The following is a 22,186-nucleotide window of genomic DNA, read 5'->3' as shown; positions in this document are numbered from 1 at the left end:
AATAGCGGTGTTCAGGCATGTTTGTAGCTATTATGGTTCTGACCAAGAGTAGATAAGTCCTTAATGTACATAACTAACAAAATGGTAATTACTTAAGAGTTTACACAGCTAAAGTGCAACAGTAGTTAATGTACATTATAATTTCAGTAATTATAGGATTGTTGTGATAGAAACAGGGATTAGATGGAACGTAGAGCTAATAAACTGAATGCTCTGCGGGAGAGGACAGGAAATCTGGTTTTCATTACATATAAAGCCACATTTAGAAGTGCGCAAATCTTCCATAACTAAACCTCAAACCATTTTATCTGACTTGCATATTCCAAGTGAGACACACAGTATGGGTTGGAAGCCAGGTGGCACTTGATATTATCCAGCAAAACATCAATTTCAACAGTTTCATTTCACTTTTTAAAGGGAAGTGTTATATTCTAGCATCCTCCAGATGGTGCCAGTGAGGATTACAACTTGTTATTTGCATCTTTCCAGTGGATTATGTTTATGTTCAGTTCTTGATGTCTGTTGCTTACAGTAGGGTACATCCAGTTTCCCTGTGCAAACCATGAGTAAATGGGCCTTGAGCTTGGTCTTTCCAAAGGGGCTGGGGGGGCACAGAATTTTGCCTTATGCCTTTCCAGGATGTGGTGGGCCAGCCCAAGCATTATTGTTAGCATTGCCCTCAATTCCATTCTCTCTGCTTTTCCAATGATCCCAACCTTGACATGTCATTTGTCCACTTCTCCCACAAACCTTTCCATGCCTTCTCCCCACATTGCCTTCCGCACATAGAATTGCCCTTCCTGAGCTGATTCCCCATGGCCACTAACCTCTCCTTATTCAGATCTCTCCTGAAGATCCACGTTTGCCAGGACACCTACAGGAAGCTAGCCAGCTATAATAACACGGTCATGGAGTCCTTGGGGATAGTCTTTATATCTCTGACAAACACAGACTATCCCAGCATTGAATTACTAAGATGTGGTCAAGTGCCACCTAGTCACTTTACTTGTTTGTTGTGCCCCTTTACTCCACTTCTTTCTCCCTACATCTTTTTAAAATGCAAGTTCTTTCAGGCAGGGACAGTGCCCTATTTTGTGTTTGTACCGCACCTAGTGGCTGGTAATAAATAGCAATAATAATACAGCTCCTGGGTTGTAATAGCATTTGGGGCATCACTTCTACGTGGAGATGTTGGCCAATGGACTAGTTGCAGACCTCCCTGGCCATGGCTCCCCCACACTTCTAAACCTGAGGGTGATGTCACGAAGGAGTTCTGCTTCACAGCATACAGAGGATGCAGCTTTTTTGTGGCCTGCTCACCTCACCTCAAAACACACACAGTTTATAACTGCACCACTTTTGTTATTGAAGAGCCTTCGAGGATCACTAAGGAGGGTGGGAGGATTTGTGACCCTTAGAAAGGGTTTGAAAAGGCTATTCATTAAAAATCTCTCTCCTTTTAGGTATTTGATGGTGCTGTAATAATTTTATCCTTGGCTCCAATGGTGGCCTCTACAGTGGCAAATGGCCCGAGCAGTCCTTGGGATGCCATCAGTCTCATTATCACTCTGAGAATTTGGAGAGTTAAGAGAATTATTGACGGTAAGTGGTGATTAAACTTGCTGTCTTGAGAACCAGTTGGTTGGGTAAGAAAAGGATTGTAACACTCAGAATTGGTTTTAGAAAATATCTTTATTGTTCTCCTTCCTCTAAATTTTAAAAGAATGAACAGTGTTACGACTCCCACTGGTGAGAATAGGAATTAATTCCATGGCTCCTTTATGAATCCTTCTTGCAGCTGCTCTTTGGCACCCCCAGCATCCTCTATCGTGCTAGTCTACTTTCAGTTCCAGCCTCTGGTTTAACTTTGTCTGATTCCCCATGCTTTCTTTGCATCTTGGAGGTTCCCCACAGAAAGTTTTCCACAAATCTGTTTAATCTATTAATTTGAGCATAATTAGCTGTGTGCCAGGCCTGTTTTGCCCAGGATTCCAGGACATGCCTCCATTGGGAAGCACTTGGAGAGAAGCGAGGAGCTCGAAGAGTTAAGACTGCAGAGAACAGGAGCAGTGTCTGAGCATGAAAACAAGAATTCAAGGAAGGGGCTATTAGCATAGGTGGAGGGCAGTCAGATCTATTATTAAACTGTAAATTGTTTTACTATCGGTGTATGGGATTCCAGGACGCAGGGAAGAGGAATGCAAAATGAATGAGGCCAAGGCAGGATCACTTTGCTTCTGTGAGAGAAAGAGCGTGTCACAGTGGCATTTGTGTTCTATACACTGAGGACTCCCAAGTTCCAAAGGGAGGGTATGCAGCCCTGTACGGGGAAGTACTGAGACCAAAGTTCAGGATCTGATTCAGGTTGTGAAGAACATCAAGAAAAACAGTAAAATTTGCATAGTCCCCTGAACAAAGTGAGCTGGCCTTAACTATGACTTTGTGAAGATTTTCAAAGGCATAAATGGCTGGTAGGCATCCATCTCCTATTGGAAGGCAAAGGGAGTTAGGTGCTTAACTGCTGTTTGTACCTTTGAAACTCTCACCCTTAGTCTATTTCCCTCATATAGGTATTTCCTGCAGTTGTATTTAGGAGTCTATGTTAAAATGCGTAGGGCTCTGGAATAGCTCTTCTCCTAGAAGCTGGTGCACAGCCATGTTTCAAATGTTATCGGGACGTGCGGAATACAAAGCAGAGAATGCTCTTGACCTGCCATTTAGAGGATCTGTGATAAGTGCTGGAATAGATCTACATTAGTGTAAATGTATTTCAGCTCTAGTTTTGCCTGTAACTCAAGTGATGGTTCGCAGCTTGGGATCTTGTGGTTGCAGGTGATTGAATTCCTTCTCCAAAAGAAATGCTATAGTTCAATCATAAATTGCTGCGTTTCATGCAGGAATTACTGAGTGAAATCCTATGGTCTGTGTTAGTAAGTCAGGTCGGATCATGATGATTCCTTCTGGTTTTAAAATATATGCAGACATCTCCTCTGATAAGCTAAACTACTACTGAATTTCTTCAAGCACTTGTTTGTTTTTTCCAGCATATGTGCTGCCAGTGAAAGTAGAGATGGAGATGGTGATTCATCAATATGAGAAGGCAAAGGTCATTCAAGATGAGCAGCTAGAAAGACTAACCCAGATCTGCCAAGAACAAGGGGTAAAAATTCCATTATATTTTTATTTACATATTGTCTGTCAAAGACACTGGTTTTGTATAGACTGAAATAGCTCAAATAAGTTGCCAAGGTCAGAGGTTTGAAAAATTATTACTAGGAATTCTATTCAAAGATGAATAGAACTTTAGAACTCTCTAGGATGCTAAAGTTTCTAGCAACTTTCAGGAAATTGCAGCCTGTGTTGTACTTATCCTTACCTCCCATTTGTAGGGATCTTCAAACAAACATTTGTTGTTTGACAGGTTGTCTTTTCCCCTTGCTCCTGTATGTGTACCTTTAAGGGGATAGTAACTGTTTTCTTCATTTTTAATGGAAGAGAATAACTTCAATAACTAATTTCTCAACTATCGATACATCAGTTAGACTCTTTTGACCAACTCAAAAATGCTGCAGAAGAAGCTTCTACCTAGTTTTTGGGAAAGTAAGCCGGTATGCCCCAGTACGGCTTCCCCAGGCGCAATTTAAAGGGCCTGCGGCTCCCAGCAGCAGCTGGAGCCCCTGGCCCTTTAAATTGCTGCCAGAGCCCTGCTGCCGGAGCCCTGGGGTAGTGGCGGTGGGGCTGGGGCGGTGATTTAAAGGGCCCGGGGCGGTAGCAACGGCCAAGCCCCGGGACCTTTAAATCATCCCCGGAGCCCTGCCACTGCTTCCCCAGAGCCCTGCTGACAGAGCCCTGGGGAAGCGGCAGCGGGGCTCTGGGGACAATTTAAAGGGCCCAGGGCTCCAGCCACGGCTACCACCCAGGGCCCTTTAAGCCCTAAGCTAGAGCCCCCAGCTGCTGCTGTTACCCCAGGGAGGGGGAGTAGGCACTTTCCGTTACAGGGTGGGACAGAGCTGGCTCTGACCTCCTGCAGCCCCACCCCTTCTGCCAAGGCCCCGCCCCTTCCGGGGGCCAGAGCCGGCCCTAGCGCAGCCCCGTACCAGTAAGTCCCTAGACTTACTTTCACCCCTGCCTAACCCCCACTATAGATGCAGCTAGGTCAATGGAAGAATTCTTCCATTGACCAAGCTGCTGCCTCTCGGAGAAGTGGGTTAACTACATAGACAGAAAAACCCCTTCCATCAATGCAGGAAGCATCTACATTATAGTACTACAGTGGCACAGCTGCAGTGCCGTAGCTATGTCTCTAGCTGCTGTAGACTGGCCATAGCCCAGGTCTCCTAGTGCTCTAGGATCACGGATTGACAAATGTAGCTCTCATTGCATTAAGGGGAGGTGCGGATAGTCTGAGTTAAGAAATTTCCAGTGCCTGTTCTTTTCGTAGACTGTTGTTCATAGTTCTGTTTGGACACGGTTTGTAACGTCAGCCTTAACAAGTTTCCAAGTCTTAGGCCCCAGGCTTCCCAAAACTTACTTACGTTTAAGTACATGTGTAAGTCTTTGTAGGGTTGGGGCCTTAATTGTTCCAGATGTTAGTAACAATGCTTAGCACAACTTCACATCCATTAACTAATTCATCCTTCAAATGCCTTTGTGAGTTAAGTAGGTAAATAATATTATCGCCAAAGACTCACCAGCACAGCGCCTCCTGCTGGTCATCTTGGGAATTAGCTCAACTCCAGCTCCAGAGTACCCTCTGCTGGCTGGTGTCTCGCCTACCTCAGGCCCCATGTCCCTCCCAGACCCCAGTGCCCCTTTACCTCAGGGTTCTGCCCCCAGCAGTATCCCCTTACTCTGGGTTTCCCTTCCCAGGGGAGCCCCCAACCCTCTAAACCCACCTTGCCTCAGTGGCTACTGCCAGTTGTCATCTAGCCCCCACTCACTGGGGCAGACTGCAGTCTGTCATGGCTACTCATCCTTGGCAAGGGGTTAGGACCAGCTGCCTCTGCCTATTCCCAGGCTGCACCTCTGTAGCCCCAGTACCTTTGTAAGTCTTCACCAAGGCCTGCAGCCTGGGGGTTTACCAGGCCAGAGCTCCCTTTGCCCTTTTCCCCAGCACTGCACTGCTTCCGGTACCTTTTTCTCCCAGGCAGCTAGGTCCTTCCCACTCCAGGGCTAGAGTGAGACTTCCCTCAGCTCCTGGCTCACAGCCCCTTTATAGAGCCAGCTGTGGCCTGATTGGGCAGGCCACACCTGCGGTCAGCTACTCCCTCAGCTGCTTTCACTCCTTTTCCCAGCCGCAGCCCTCTGCAGAGCTGCTTTTAACCCCTGTTTTGCGAGGGTGGGGCAGGCGCCCCACTATACACCATTTCAGAGATAAGAGAGAAGTGATAATTGACTAAGACCATGCAGTGATAGAGCGGGGACTTGAACCTACAATTTCCTGAATCCCATTCCAGTGTCTAATTTTATAGCCCACGCTATTTGGTTGCCACTCTTTCCTAAAGGGACAATGTCAGGTTAAAATCATCCATTTTTAACAAGTGCATTTCCGTATCCATGTTACGGGTAATTCCTTCAACTATGAAAACTTAAAAAGTATTGGGCCTTATTCTCTCTCACTGTCTTAACATGGGTGAGGCCCCTTTTCCCTGACAGAATGGTATAAAAGGGTCTTAGAGTAAATGAGAATTAGTCCCATTATAGCTAATTTTTCACAGTTTGTGCGTGTGTTTTCCTTCCTTCATTTTTCTAACATTGGACAACAAGAATAAGCCAGTCCCTTTTTCTTTGAGTGTGTGACATTTCACTTTTAGGTTCTCATACACTAGCACAAGGCTAAAGGCTTTAGTTTGAGACACTGCAGGATAATGATTTTATTTTCCTTTTTGTTTTTCAATTAAAATCTCTCTTCACTGGAATGGGAAGAATGAATTTTAGTTCAGGGAAATGTTTCTCTTGATCTGAGGTTTGGTGAAAGCTTTATTTTCACAAAAGCTAAATTTTGGGATGCATTTGGCTAGATGGTGCCCAGGAGAAACCATTTCAGAAGGAAGCCTGTCATCCTTACTCAGGGAAATCTCTCATTCACTGGGAGTTTTAGTTGTGCAGAAAACACAGGGTCAGTTGTCAAGAGAGATGATAGGCTCATTTCTGGCACTCAGCCCAAGCCAGGCTGAAGCAAGAGACAGGAAGGGCACCACTCAAGCACTGGGCACAAGACAAAGGAAGACATACAGTCTAGAGGGATGGCAAAGTATCAGAAAACTAGAGCAAAGTCCTACAAATGCTTTCTTGCATATATGGTTAAATACTGTCAAAACCTAGCATCCATAGTCTGAGCTGTAATGATTAGTGCACCCATACATCAAACAAAAAGAAATGTTGCATTACTTGATGGAGTAAATCAATGGAAACAGAATAGGGTCTCTCCTAGCTTCGAGGTGGCATCAGCTACAGAAAAAATATATACTAAAGAAAAATGACAGCATACTAATCTCCTTTGTTTTCATATCTTGCATTCCTGCCAAACAAATGTCTGAGCTATATATTATGAGGTAAATGCACTAATTTGCCTCAACATAAGACATTGACACAAGAACTACATCCTCCCTTCATAAATTGACACTTTCATAAGCGAGTGGAGAATAAGCTGTCAGCATTATAATAGTCAAATTGACACTGTATGTAGTGTGTGGTTGAGAGAACATATCTTAATGTTCTTTAACATCTAAAATTCTGCCCGGCTTCCGAACACCAGCTTTTACACCATTATTAACATTTTTAGCTTTCTAAATGCAGACCTCTTCTCCTTGGAGCTTGCTGGCTTGAAAGTTTGCGTTCATATTTTTGAGCTAACTATGTGGATTTTGCACAGGAAAATTCCAATAAAAAGAGGTTCCCCTACGATGGTAACATCTGGAAAAGACACATGCAAAGAGGAAAAGGCATTATTTTTAAGTTTCAAAGCATCGTATATATAGTGAGAGATTAAAAATATGGGACAGATCCATAGCCAGAATAAATTCCCATAGGTCCAATGGAGCTACAACAGTTTACACCAGCTGAGGATTTGCCCCATAGATGCGTGTATGTGTGTAAGGGTCAGTTCTGAGCTGCTTATTCAGGCAAAATGCTCAGTGACTTCAGTGAGAGTTTTGCATGAGTTAGGAACTCAGGTTTAGTCCAAAGAATCTGGACAAGAGAGAAGCAAGCGGACTAAAAAATGAGTACTCTTCCTGAAGTTTATATTTTGAGAGCAAGCTAGTGATTCACATTGAGTTACAAATTATCATAGATGGGTCTGGTAGCACTGCCTGTAGTTAAGGCTACCTGACACTATCCATTGTAAGATCCTGTTTTCAGTTCTTATAATTTTGCCAAACATTAACCATGGGGACTGAAATTTTTCATTTCTGCTGTCTGCCTCTGGCTGAATTTTTCTGGAAAATTTCACCCAAAATGGTTCAGCTGTTTCTGAAAAAACGGTTAGGGAAAATATGTTGTTTTGCTCATGTTAAAAAAAAAAAATTCTGGCAACCTTTTCTTGAGTGTCCCTCTAATGCCCCTTGGCTTTGGAGCAAAATTTTCACATTTGGCAGGATGGTGGCCTGTGTGTCAGGGATGTGCTTTTTTTTCTGTGAAAATCTGCCCAAATCTGACCAAGTTTTAAGCCTTTGAAAAATCACATTTTACACATTATCCATAAAGACTTGCTGGGGCTTTGCAGCTAAATTCCGTGAAGATTCCATCCATGCTGAGTACTCTCCAGGCCAGGTCTGAGCAGGACTTGCCCTGGAATTGTAGCTCTGGGCTGCAGCAGGCTGAGTCCAGGCACCGGAACTGGAGCACAGAGACTGTCTCTCCTGTGGTCTCAATGCACCCTGTGCTAGGTCCAGGCAATGTGGAGGAGAAAGCTGCCTGATTCAAATGCTGAGGGGACAAGAGAGAAACCTGAGGAGGGGAGCAAGGAGAGTAAATTGAGACCAGGGTCTTGGGGATGAGGGGAGACTAAGGCTGGAGGTGGCAGGAAAGTGGGGAACTGGAAGTTGAGCTGGGGAGACTAGGACCAGCTGAGCAAGAAGACTAAGACTGAAAGTCAAAAGAGAAAGGAGACTGGGATGGCAAACCTCTGGGATGAGAGGAAGGAGATGGGGGAAGCAGAGAGAGACAATGATTTTATAGATATGACATGTTCTGTTTTAAAGAGAATAAAATGGACAGATCACATTATACCACTTTGCACATAACATCATAAGTTATGTGTACAATTTATCTTTTGTAAATGTGTTATAGAATAGATCATAGAGCAGATGTAACAGTGAAGTCTTCTTTAAAAAAATTAACAAACAGAAACTATATGTATCCAAATACTGACTTGCTCTTTTAATTGCATTTATTTTTATGGGGGGAGCTTAAAGGGGGGAAGGGAGATTGGCAGATGATCAGATATCACATCTATAAAATACATATCCATTCTGGAATGACAGAAGAGGCATATATTTGCAAACATAAAAAACTCTTTCCAGATGTTGAATTTTGGCTGGTCATACATTTGAAAGTCAGAATATGTTTTATGAATTAAAGTACCATGCACTACTATTTCAACGTTTTCAGTGTCCCCCTGAAATTGTTTGAATTTGTGGTATTTTATTCAGTACCCACATGTTAGAAAAGCTACTATTAAAAGAGAAGGCAGTCAAGGTAGAAAGTATTAAAAATACTGACATGACATAACTGCATTATTTCACAAAACTTCAAAAATATTAGAACTCACAATAATAAGTATTTATAAAATGGACTGGGTTAAACTATGCACATTGTAATTTTGTACTAAAGATTATAACAAGCACACAAAGTTACAGGTGAAACAGTTTTATTAGACTACCTTAAAATAAAAAATGAATCCAAAGCTTTCATTAATGGGGCAGATTCCAAGCAAGAAAGGTGTAGCTGTAACTTTGGTGTCAACTGTGAGTGAATTTCCATCCCACTACCAGTTCTGGTCATAGATCCTCAGTTTATGAACTTTCTTGCATAACTTCTTGCTTAAGAATGCTTCAGCTTATGATCCAACCAGGACTGCAAATACAGTCCTATCACAAGAACTGCTTTTCTGTCAAACCATGCAGCATTGAGTTTTTCATCATTATTAAAACCATAACTATGGAAGCTAAGATATATTTTTTAATTTAGTAATTTATAAAACAGCTGCTAGTTTAATGGCATGGCTATTTAGCTGGTAAAATTACCTATCAGAGAAATCACTTATGTTATCCTTTTGCAATAACTTTAATTTATTTCTAAGTATCAGTCATTTTCCTAGTGAATGGCAGGAAGCCAAGGTCATCCTGTGTTTCATTCTGACCATAAATCGTTAGTTTGCAACTGTCTCCTGGTTTTTATTGTTACCAACAATGGCTAAACTAATGGAAATAAACATTGGATTGTATCCCAGTGGCAGATGAGTTTTAGGGCAGGGCATTCTGTACAGACAGCACTAATAGAATTGAGCAAAATTAATGCTAGTGCATTAGACAGGAGTTAGCTTCTGGCTAAAGTGTTCATTGATCTCTCCAAGGCTCTGTCAATCATACTCTGTTGCTGGACTGTTAAAGAGAAGTAGGATATGATTCACTGCTAATTCTGTCCCTTCTTGATTCTTATGAGTGTTATACAGCAACAGACAGGATGGGTGGCACTGTTTATAAATCCAGTCAGATAATGGCAGATGTTCCCTAGAGTTCCATATTGGTCTCTGTCATTTTATCTGTTTATAAATAATTACCTAGTGCATTGCATTAAGTGGGGATATGCATTGTAATGCACTCTAATTCTTACTGTTTTGTTTACAGCCAAAGCATTACTAATTGTGTTTTAGCAGCATGTACAACTAATTTTGCAAAGGGCAAGTTAGTTTAATTCTTCCAACAATGTAGTAAAGAGCTTTACCTCCAAAATTTACAATCTAGTTATGACTCCCTTTGTTAAATCCTTCAGAATGATTGGATCGTTTCAAAAGCCAATCAGAATTTGAAGGCAATTTCTCTCAAATCGGTGTAACTACCAACCAAATCACAGGCTTAAAAAATATTAAGAATCTTGAGATGCTTAATGTTCTGGCTTAGAATTTGCTCAGCCAGTGATGTAATTGTTCAGTTACTATAGACTGAAATGGTAAGAAATACTATGCCCAGTATAACACCAGAAAAAGGGTTCATAACAGAAGAAAGGAGTTGCCTAATCCCACAGAAAATGGCTTCAAACCCCTTTTCCTCAATAATGAAAGCACTAACGCTTCAGTCATGCACAACACGTTTATTTTCCTCACTTCAGCACATATAAATATGAAACCCATCTTGACTATATCAATTCGTATTTTAAATAATAGTGTAGACATAACAAATTATCCACAGTGAGTGAGTGTAAGTTTGGCCAGTCTCCCTTTTACCTGTTTCAAAAGAGGCATATGACCCAAGTCCTGTGAAAATTCCAGAGGTACAGCTGAAAAAAGTGCTCCAAGTTTTGACTCTCAGACAGTGGGACAACAAGATAGATTCTACCAGGTCTAGAACGAATTGTAATCTACCTGGTATTTTCTGAAGCTACTGGAAACCTGGTTCCTTTTAGATAAAAGTTTTTCTTAGATAGTAAGCTGTTTGGAGTGGGAACCATGTTTTCGAGTGTGGAATTTTTTTGTTTGTTTCCCCCCCAGCACTTTGGACAATAGGAGCCTGTTCTTGATTGCGGCCTTTGGATTCTACCACAATATACCTAGTTAAAACAATAAGCTGGTTTTACAATATACCTAGTTAAAATAAGCCCAAATATTAAGACATTTTGGAAAGCTGTTGGAGACTCCATAAGGGAGATAACAGGGTGTCAACTGTTAGATAACTCTTTAGTATGTATATTAACTTGTCTTGAAAACTCTGTATCTTATAAAAGCCATAAAGAATTGATCACTCCTAGTTGTTGCTAGAATTACTACAGCAAAGTGGTGGAAGAGGAGTGACTGCCCTCTAAATCTATTGGCTGGTATCAAAAAGTATGGGAAATTCTGATACTAGAATACTTATCCCGTCAAGGCAGAGGTTTAGAGGGGAGAAGCAAAAAAGATAATTACTTACAAATCTGATGGAAATTTTTGGAGTTTCCTGGAAGAGGGTCATCACCCGCCATCATGTCTGGTAGTTTGAGAACTTTCTTTGAAAATGAAGGAAGGGAGAAACCCCTTTAATAGTCAGTTAAACTCAAAATTAAGATAATAAAATAAGGAAGATAGATAGGAACCATCTTACTACTAGTCATAACCTTTATTTTTATTGGCTTGTTTATACTAGATAAACCTATTTTAATAAATCCTATAGCAGTATTCCAGCATCTTAAATGTCTTATCTTAAGTATAAAACACAACAAAAAATTAAGTTATTTAATCTCTCTAGATCAGGGATCTGCAACCTTTGGCACGCAGCCCATCAGAGAAAGCTGCTGGCAGGCAGGGACGGTTTGTTTACCTGCAGCGTCCGCAGGTTTGGCTGATCACAGCTCCCACTGGCCGCGATTCGCCGTTTCAGGTGTATGGGGGCTGCGGAAAGCGGCGTGGGCCAAGGGATGTGCTGGCCGCTGCTTCCCGCAGTCCCCATTGGCCGCAGATGGCGAACCGCAGCCAGTGGGAGCTGTGATCAGCCGAACCTGCGGACACTGCAGGTAAACAAACTGTCCCGGCCTGCCAGTGGCTTTCCCTGACAGGCCGCATGCCAAAGGTTGCCGATCCCTGCTCTAGATGAATAATTGGATGTAACTAATTTTAAAATGATCCTTTGGGTAGATCCCATTTGTGAGCTAAAATGATTAGAAGATGTCATGTCTCATTCTTTATTTTTCCCTAAATATTTTAATAAATATCCATTTGTTTTTCATAGCAGTATTAGTTTATAATAGCACTAAATGGTGATTTTCCCACTCTCTTCTTTTCAAACATGCTAACTTAAATTAATAGATTTTTTTGTTTTGTAAACATTTTTAACAGAATTTCATGTATCTTATTTACTGTTGTCAGTAATCATTTTAAGGGTTTGCATCTCAGTTGGCCAAACTGTATAGGTTACCTTACATAAATAATGGACAAAGTGGGAGTGTCATAAAGATCATTAATACAACACACTCACTCTTCTGCCCTGGTGGTAGAAAAGCTGTAGCAGACAAATGGTAGCATTTTATGCCCACTTTCCACTGATGTAAATGACTGCACAAGTTTCGTGACAGTGATGAATGGGAAGTTAGATGCTGACAGTTCCAAATGTAGGGGGGAGAGCCTACCGCAACTCTTTATAGCTGGGTGGGTTTCAGTACAGTGTGAGAGTCATCAGTATTTCTGCTATTAACTTCTATGTTTCTGTGTCCTGCTGCTCAACACACATGCATTCCACTGAAGTAAATAGAACTATGCTGATTCACACTAGCTAAGCATCTGGTCATCTAAGTGAATTCCTTTAACAGTAACTCTGATCCTCCATGTTGGTCTTTAGCCAAGCTGAACCAGCATAAAGATAAGGGTGAAAACAGGACAAACAACCGGATCATATTTGCAAAGAGGAATAAAAAGGGATTCACATGTTGTTGGGGAAGTGTATAAGGCCCGTATATGCTTCTCATGCCTCAAAAACAGGGGAGGGAAACTTTCCACACTACCAGAGACATCAAGTACAGATTTCTGAGGCAGATAAAACTAGATGCTTTGTAGAAATACTGGTTTCAGAGTAACAGCTGTGTTAGTCTGTATTCGCAAAAAGAAAAGGAGTACTTGTGGCACCTTAGAGATGAACCAATTTATTTGAGCATAAGCTTTCATTAGCTACAGCTCACTTCATCCGAGTGAGCTGTAGCTCACGAAAGCTCATGCTCAAATAAATTGGTTAGTCTCTAAGGTGCCACAAGTCCTCCTTTTCTTTTTGTAGAAATACTGTACATAGGTGCACACTTTAGCAGGGCTGGCAATTTGGTGTGTGGTTTTGTCCTTTGGCCATAAGATGGCAGTAAAGCTACTTCTGTTGTTTTACTTTCTCGGCAATATTGCACTGTTCACCTGGATTACTGTTCTTCACTATCTCTGTCACTCCAGTTTCACTCACAGTCAAAATATTTATCTTCAGCCAAGCTATGAATTTTTCCAATTTAGGTCATAAATATTTGCTTTGAGGAAGTGGAATTGTCTAGAGATTAGAGTACAGAAGTGGGAGTCTGGAGATCCAGTTTCTATTTACATTTCTGCCACAGATTTGTTGTGTGACCTTGGGTCAGTTGCCATGCCTTGGTTTCCCCATGTTGTTTACTTATTGTAAATAGTTTAATCTGTTTGCTTTCTGAAACAGCTGAAATTAAAGTTGGCTTTTGTTTTCCAGTCAGTCATGAACAAGATTAAAAGAAAAAGAACAGCATCTTTACTAAATTAAAGCTTTTTGTTGCAATTATTATTAGTGCTGGTGCTTTGGTTTCTGATGCTCAATATTATTAATAAAGGGAGAGATTATCAAAGGCACTAAGGACTCCCACTGAAAGTGAACAGGAGTTAGGCACCTAGCTGTTCTTCATGCCAGTGTAAATCTTCCCCATAATCTGTTTCTTACCTATGATTTGTGTGGTTATTTTAAAGATGAAATTTTGTGAGATTTTATTGCACTATTTTAGTTCATGTTCTTGTAAAGATTCAGTTTTGAAAGTTGAAACTCTGTTATCCACCTGCTCATGGTAGTGTCTAAGCTGGAAAACAGAGAGATCTGTACAGGCAATGGATAGGTCAGGGGATTGGTAATGAAATGTAAAAACTTTCACCTACAAATTATTGGTTCATATCTGGCCCAAACTGGCATTTATGAAAAGTCATTATCACCATCTGGCTTTTGAAGTAGGAAGCTATTGTGAAAGGAGTTGAGGGTCCCAGTCCTGTCCTTTCTTCGGTCATGTCTACACTTACAAGCTTACAGTGTACCAAAGCAGCTGTGCCACTGTAAGATTGCTCATGTAGCTGCTGTATGCCAATGGAAGAGAGCTCTCCCATTGACATCACAAAACCAGCTTAACGAGCAGCGATAGCTATGTTGGTGGGAGAATATCTCCCGCCAGCATAGCACTATGCACACACGCGTTTATGCCAGCAAAACTGTCACTCAAGGGTGTGTTTTTTCAAACCCCTGAGTGACAAAAGTTTTGCTGACATAAGTGCTAATGTAGACATGGCCTTAGTTAATAGGTAGCCACAAAACCACTACTGTCAATATGCTTGTTGGAAGTTTTAGTGGAGAGCTCAAGGATTGACGGGATAGAGACTAAATGACTCCCTCACTCCTTACATGTGTGTCTTACAGGCCAAGTGCCATTCCCTGTACTGTGGGTAGAAGACTTCAGTCTCCAGGGCTGCCAGTCTGGTATCTTTTTTTCAGTACAGGGAAGCTGTTGTCCATTTCCCACTCCAGTAATACATGAATCTCAGCCTGGAAGAGCCCACTTCTCTCTATAGCTGACCACTAATCCAGTGTTCGTACTAAATCAATGGAGACCATTGCTTTGATAGCCTGACAGTCTTGCTGAATCATGGCTTTTTAACAGTCCTGCCTTACATGGAATGAACTAGGACCACCACATGTATAATCTGACAGCAAGACGGATTTGAGTCAGCATCTCAGAGACGAAAGCCAGAACCATATTCAGTCAGCTAACATGCCATTACACACAAGTTTTTAAGAGCTAAGTTGCTAATTTCCCTTCAGTTATGAAAGTGTAGTGACAGGTGCATTGCAGTGTGCATGCTGTTTGGCCATGCAAAGTCTTTTCAGATCTTTCAGTTAAAAGGCACAATGCTGGAAATTTGAAATGCATTAACCTATCACTTCACTAATTTTCTTTTCCCTCTCACTGTGTGTAATTAGAATTGTATTGGTCACCACCGTACGTCTCCATCTTTTGAAAGAGTTGCAACCCAATGCATTCCTTCCTCAGAATTGTGGTGGTTTAGGTGTGAGGGTAGTAATGCAGAGGAAGGAGTGAAGAAATCCTCAGCCCTCAAATGAGGATTCAGAGGACCACTCCTGTCCCTGCCAGGAGGGAGATTTCTTGCATCACAGGAGGCATGTGTCTGTCAAACACAGGGAAATATACTGGCTCTGTCATTGAGATTGCTACAGTCTAGCTCTCTGCCTTTTGGTCATTGTCACTTTTATTGTACACAGTGCCACCCAGCATAGGATGTAGCTTATTCAAAATAATAGCAATAATGGGTCAAATCCTGACCCCTTCCCTGCAGTTCTAGAGGGCCTTGCCTGTAGCAGAACTGCTGTGGTTCAGTTGTTTGAGGGAGGAGGTCCTTGGGTGCAGTGGGGAGAATCCCCTCCATGGAATTCATTAGTGCAAAGTCCAGATATTAGAGCTGTGTGTCAATAACAGGAATCACCCTGAATGATGGTTGAAATGATTATACAGTGAAACCTGTATTGGAGGTCACACTTATTAGGGAATTTCTTCTCTTAAGAAACTGCCCCAAAGTGTATCTCCAAACCTAATTAATACAATTTCCCTCCACCTTTCTTAGAAGACCATCAACATCCAAGCAACCAAGCAACAGCTTGGGTGCTCATCTAAACTCCACATTTCTGGGGAATAATGATTTCCAGGTAGGGTTTACTTGTGTCACATCATTTTATGTTGTTTTTCCCCTAGTTTGAAATTAGGCAGTTGAGAGCCCACCTAGCTCAGCAAGATCTGGACCTAGCTGCTGAGAGGGAGGCTGCACTGCAAGTACCCCACATGCTGAGCAAACAGAGCAGCAATAGATATAAGGTAGTGGCAACTGGAGACTCAGATGATGAGGCCACTGAGAATATCACCGAGTTACGACCACCACGAGGTGAGTGCTATGTATAGTACTAATTGCTTCTGCTGTTACCTTACATGGAATTGTTGAATTCACTGATTATTCTCATTTTACAAGTGAATTGATTACATTCCCTGGAGACTGCACTTCCCCATTTGCAAGGAAGCCAGGTCTGCTTCAAAGTGGCAGATGTTCTATTTGTGAACAAATTCCAGCCAGAGCCAATAAGCTGACCCTGGAAGAAAATGACTATGATGCTCTCCTTCATGGTTTTGATGCTTATACCCAACAAGCACTAAAGTGCAGCAGCCAAGTCAGAATTGGCAAAAAATTATTCGCTCAGTGATAAAAGCGTGGAAATCAGGAGGAACATTGGAAAACATTATCAGCCTTGGGACCACCCACATTTCTGTGATTTGAAGCAGGCACAGGGCAATTTTGAATTGATGTCACATCTCACAACTGCTTGTCTGTCTGTGGAGCAACCTGGTCTCAAAATATTTTTATTAATAGTCAAATAGTAATATTTACAGTGAAACACTCTTTATAGGGATTTTTATAGTAACAAATTAAATATGTTGGGCCACATTTGTCCCTGATGTCGTCAGCACCATTACATTAGGGATTTATTTGACCTATTGTGCTAACGAGCCCAGTTTTTAAACATGGTCACCTAGGATGAAGACCCTATTTCTCCAAATCACCATACATATATAAACATACACACATCCCTAATATGAATGTGTCTGATTTTAGTACCCAAATGCGGAATTATGCACCCTCACTTTGGTACCTAATTTTAAACATAGGGATCCATAGAAACCCTGCATCTTCTGTAGTATTCTGGGAGCTGTATAATATACTGTGAACATTAACACTGGGTTAGCAAACAGTAAAAACAAAGACGTATTCAGTGTGGGGAAGTGGTGAATAGCTACACACCTGAACTAAACCAGGAGATCTATCTAGTCTTCACTGTTGTACAGGCTGTAGATGTTACTTTTTTCCTGGTGTGAGCATGAATCTGTGAGACTAGCACTCTGACCTATTCACATTAGTATGTCCCATAACCGTGCACTGTATATTGCTAATGAAGGAGGGGAATGCCATGTGTCAGCTTGTTGAAATGGAATAAGTAATATGTTCACCAAAAGTGTAGGTGCCTTTTCATGACATGAGCTATGAATGTACAATTCACAATGCACAGTTCTTGTTATGGAAACAGGATCTTGTTCACATGGCACCCTCACCATACATTCAAAGGCATAGAACGTGGCATTGTGATTGTTGGACGTGCATCAGGTGTTAAAGGTACCTCTAGCTCTTTTATCCCATTGTGTGTTACAACATGGCTCTGGTTATAAAAAGAGTTCTGTACCAATTCTTGGAAGTCAGTATATTGCTAAAGAGTATTGGTATTTATGAAGCAAGAGTATGAATATAAAGAGATAAATATATGTAATTGACTTCTTCACTAGGAGAACATTTAGTGGGGTTCATATACTGCAGCAGCGGCTCATACGATGCATGACATGACTAAACCTACTGCTGTTACTATCATGTCACCTCAATGCTTGTTTTGTGATTGTCTTGCTGACAAGGCAGTGAAGCACTTTAATCTTTGGGACACACCAGTTGCCATGCTTATCCAGCGTGTTGCACATTACCCAGTAGGGATGAGCAAGTGACCAGACACTTAAAGTGAAGCTCACTTTGTGATTATAGTCTCTTCATAGTCAAAATGTAGCTCAAAAAGCTATAGATGACGTGGGTGCAATCCTGTGCTTGGATGAAAGCAGCTATGAAAACTGAGGATGCAAGAACTGAAACAATATATGCTGTGGGCAAAGTTCTGTTTTTCTTTTACATGTCTAAGCTGCATAGCTATGGGGTATGAGTACCGGTGGTACAGTGGGCCTGTGACCTATTCTGTTGGCTTAGAGGAAGACAGGTCAAGGGGACTGTGGAGTACTAGCAGATATATTAGCCGGGGTCCCCTTCTAGCATTCCAGGGACTGGAATCTTACCTAGCTGGTACTTATCTGTACAATATAGGGCAGGGTTTTACTCTGCATCTGGACCTAATAGAAGCATCTGTTCCATAACATTTCTACCACATGAGTATATAACCCACATAATGATGTTAAAGCTGATGAAAGAAATTAACCAAATTTCAAAAGATTTGGGATAATAGAATCATAGAATCATAAATTGTAGGACTGGAAAAGACCTCAAGAGGTCTTCCAGTCCAGTCCCCTGCACTCAAGGCAGAACTAACTATTATCTAGACCATCCCTGACAGGTGTTTGTCTAACCTACTCTTAAAAATGTCCAATGACAGAGATTCCACAACCTCCGTAGGTTTATTCAAATTTATTCCAGTGCTTAACTACCCTGACAGGAAGTTTTTCCTACTGTCCAACCTAAACCACCCTTGCTGCAATTTAAGCCCATTGCTTGTCCTATTCTGAGAGGTTAAAGAGGACAATTTTTCTCTCTCCTCCGTGTAACAACCTTTTATGTACTTGAAAACTGTTATCATGTCCCCTTTCAGTCTTCTCTTCTCCAGACTATACAAACCCAATTTTTTCAATCTTCCCTCATAGTCATGTTTTCTAGACCTTTAATCATTTTTTGTTGCTCTTCTCTGGACTGTCTCCAATTCGTCCACATCTTTCCTGAAATGTGGCACCCAGAACTGGACACAATACTCCATTTAAAGCCTAATCAGCTCAGAGTATAGTAGAATAATTATTTCTCATGTCTCACTTATAACACCCATGCTAATACATCCCAGAATGATGTTTCCTTTTTTTGCAACAGTGTTACACTGTTGACTCATATTTAGCTTGTGGTCCAGTATGACCCCCAGATCCCTTTCTGCAGTACTGCTTCCTGGGCAGTCATTTCCCATTTTGTACGTGTGCAACTGATTGTTCCTTCCTAAAGGGAGTACTTTGCATTTGTCCTTATTGAATTTCATCCTATTTACTTCAGATTATTTCTCCAGTTTGTCCAGATCATTTTGAATTTTAATCCTATCCTCCAAAGCACAACCCCTTCCAGCTTGGTATCGGCCGCAAACTTTATATGTGTACTTTCTATGCCATTATCTAAATCATTGATGAAGATATTGAACAGAACTGGACTCAGAACTGATCCCTGCGGGACCTCACTTGATGTGCCTTCCAGCTTGACTGTTAACCACTAATAACTACTCACTGGGAATGGTTCCAACCAGTTATGCACCCACCTTATAGTGGCTCCATCTAGGTTGCATTTTCCTAGTTTATTTATGACAAGGTCATGTGAGACAGTATCAAAAACCTTACTAAAGTCAACATATACCACATCTACTGCTTCCCCCCTGTCCACAAGGCTTATTACCCTATGAAAGAAAGCTATTGGGTTGAGTTGACATGATTTGTTCTTGAGAAATTCATGCTGACTGTTACTTATCATCTTATTATCTTCTATGTGTTTAATTTCTTAATTATTTGCTCCATTATCTTTCTGGGTACTGAAGTTAAGCTGACTGGTCTGTAATTCCCCAGCTTGTCCTTATTCCCCTTTTCATAGATTGGCACTATATTTGCCCTTTTCCAGTCCTCTGGAATCTCTCCCATCTTCCATGACTTTTTAAAGATAATCGCTAATGGCTCAGATATCTCTGTCAGCTCCTTGAGTATTCTGGGATGTATTTCTTCAGGCCCTGGTGACTTGAAGTCATCTAACTTGTCTAAGTAATTTTTAACTTGTTCTTTCCCTATTTTAGCCTCTGATCCTACCTCATTTTCACTGGCATTCATTAAGTTAGAAGTCCAATCGCTACTAAACATTTTAGTGAAAACTGAAACAAAAATGTCGTTTAGCATTTCTGCCATTTCCACATTTTCTGTAATTGTTTTCCTCCCTCATTGAGTAATGGGCCTACCCTGTCCTTGGTCTTCCTCTTGCTTCTAATGTATTTGTAGAATGTTTTCTTTTTACCCTTTATATCTCTAGCTAGTTTAATCTCATTTTGTGCATTGGCCTTTCTAATTTTGTCCCGACATACTTGTGTTGTTTGTTTATATTCGTCCTTTGTAATTTGACCTAGTTTCCACTTTTTGTGGGACTCTTTTTTTTGAGTTTCAGATCATTGAAGATCTCCTGGGTTAAGCCAGGGTAGTCTCTTGCCATACTTCCTAGCTTTCCTACACAGTGAGATAGTTTGCTCTTGTGCCCTTAATAATGTTTTTTTGAAAAACTGCCAACTGTTTTTCCCCTTAGACTTGCTTCCCATGGAATCTTTCCTACCAACTCCCAAGTTTGCTAAAGTCTGCCTTCTTGAAATCTATTAACTTTATTGTGACTATATGGACATCAATTGCTTAGATCAGTTCCAATCTCTTTTCTTCTTCCTCCATGTGCTTTTTAGACCCCCTCTGGAATTTTGCCTGATAATTTTTGTGGGATGGTCTCTAACTCTAGACGGGAGAATTGCAATATTAATCCATTTCAATTAGAACCCTTCTTTTAGTCAAATTACACAGAATTCAGTATGCATAGGGTTTAGGCCCAAAAGAGCTCCCAAAATTTGTCAAATAATTCTCTGTTCTTTGCTAAATATTGAATTAGTAACCATGAAACGAGTTAAATATTTTGGCATTTTTGTTTTTGTTCTTTCTTTTTACTAATTTGCAATTATGATCACTCACAATTTACCCATATGTCACCCACGCACATCAGTGGGTGGGGAAATTGATGGGGACAGTGGTGAAAGGGGCACAGTCCCAGTGGCAAGGGAGGGAGGCATTCACCAGGGGACAATAGGTAGCTCCTTCCCCTGGGAGTCTCTGGCATCCATTGGCCAGCGGAGGGGAGAGGGGTGCTGATTGACCAGCATTCCCCAGCTTCCAGGATTTAACCCGGCACAGGGACCATGTGGAGCCTCTTTCAGCTCTGTTCCAGCAGCCCATCCTATCTACCAGAACTAGGAATGGGAACCCAGCTTGACAGACGCTGTGGGTCTAGCTGATTGCCTGTTTAGGGGGTCAGAAAGGAATTTTTTCTCCCATGGGCCAGTTGTGGAGGACCATGGAGTTTTTTGCCTTCCTCACAGCACCTTCGAGCCATAGTGGGTTAAGTATGAATGTGCATAGTACCTAACTGTTGGTGTTAATACGTCGCAACTTGCGGCCATTTTCCAGTACGGTTAAAAGAATAAAATAAAATACTTCCCAGAGGTAGGAGAGCTGGGATTTTGGTGATGGGCCTTGGGCTCATATGATAGGGACAGACCTTGTAGCCCTCGTGGGCTGAGGTTCCCACCCTATTGCACCCGCTGTCCCCCTCACGAGTGGAAGGGTGCTGGAGTCAGAGAATGCTGAGTCATTGAGGTAGGCTGAGGAGAGCCTACCCCACATTATGGGTTATATGGTAAGGAGTCCTATAACCCCTGCAGTGGAACCAATTAAATACCTGATATAAGAGAGTATGTGTGATGGGCGGGTAGCACCCCACCCTTATGTTAAAGTTTAATAAAAAGTTGTGGCCTGCCACTTAATTCCATGCCTGGATCGGTCCTCATTTTGCTGCTGTGTCTACATCAAAAATTATTTGAGCTTTCAAATTGTATTTAGAAAAAGCAGAAAGTGGATTGTTTGTATGCTGCCCCATAAATGCATTTCCTCCTTTTTGTCAGATTTCAGAGGTTTCCCCAGGAGGATACTTTATAATTTATGCATATGTTCCTTGAGGGTTACATTGGGAACTGAAGAAAGTTTTACATGGTATAAACACAATTGCTGAAATTATAGTGAATTCAAATAGGTCGCAATAGGTCTTATAGATATTAATGCTTGTTACTGAAACCTTGAAAACATACATTTAGCAAATAATAAAAATGATTGCTCCGTTACATTTCCTATTCCTGAATATCATACTGTTATGTTAGAATTAAGAGATCTTGTTGGAAATCTACAATTAATCTCTGATTTCAAGGGAATCAACTGAAAATGTAAAGGAAAGATTTTCATTATGAATCTTATATTGTGTACAAAAGACTCTATGTTAAAATAACATTTCAAGTCTTTGACTTTGTAACCTAAAGTTGGAAACACCATTTCTGAGGTTGCCTGGTGCACTGAATGAAGCAGGGGCCATATGGAAAAATAGTTTGTGATTATGTAATTAAAAACTGTGTCATAAGCATACACACAAGGGGGCCATATTAAGGTTGCACGCACAAAGGTAAATCTGACATTTACTACTTTTCAAGTGCTAAACTTTGCAAGCTTAAATAACATTATTTTAATGACGTTTTTGTAGATTTAATTT

At 41.2% G+C, this 22,186-nt stretch overlaps 1 protein-coding gene across 1 annotated transcript in view; it reads left to right on the top strand.

The window, feature by feature from the left end:
- TMEM266 (transmembrane protein 266) overlaps window positions 1–22,186 on the top strand; it is a 78,478-nt gene that overhangs the window by 35,074 nt on the left and 21,218 nt on the right. The window contains exons 6-8 of the mRNA XM_077828387.1: window positions 1,464–1,602; window positions 3,045–3,160; window positions 15,712–15,898. Coding sequence (XP_077684513.1) covers window positions 1,464–1,602; window positions 3,045–3,160; window positions 15,712–15,898 — 442 coding nt within the window. The remainder of the gene's footprint in view (window positions 1–1,463; window positions 1,603–3,044; window positions 3,161–15,711; window positions 15,899–22,186) is intronic.

Source organism: Eretmochelys imbricata, chromosome 10 (assembly GCF_965152235.1).
Source record: "Eretmochelys imbricata isolate rEreImb1 chromosome 10, rEreImb1.hap1, whole genome shotgun sequence".
NCBI lineage: Eukaryota > Metazoa > Chordata > Testudines > Cheloniidae > Eretmochelys > Eretmochelys imbricata.
Note: the sequence above shows the minus strand (reverse complement) of the source record. Positions and strands in the feature narration are given on the sequence as shown.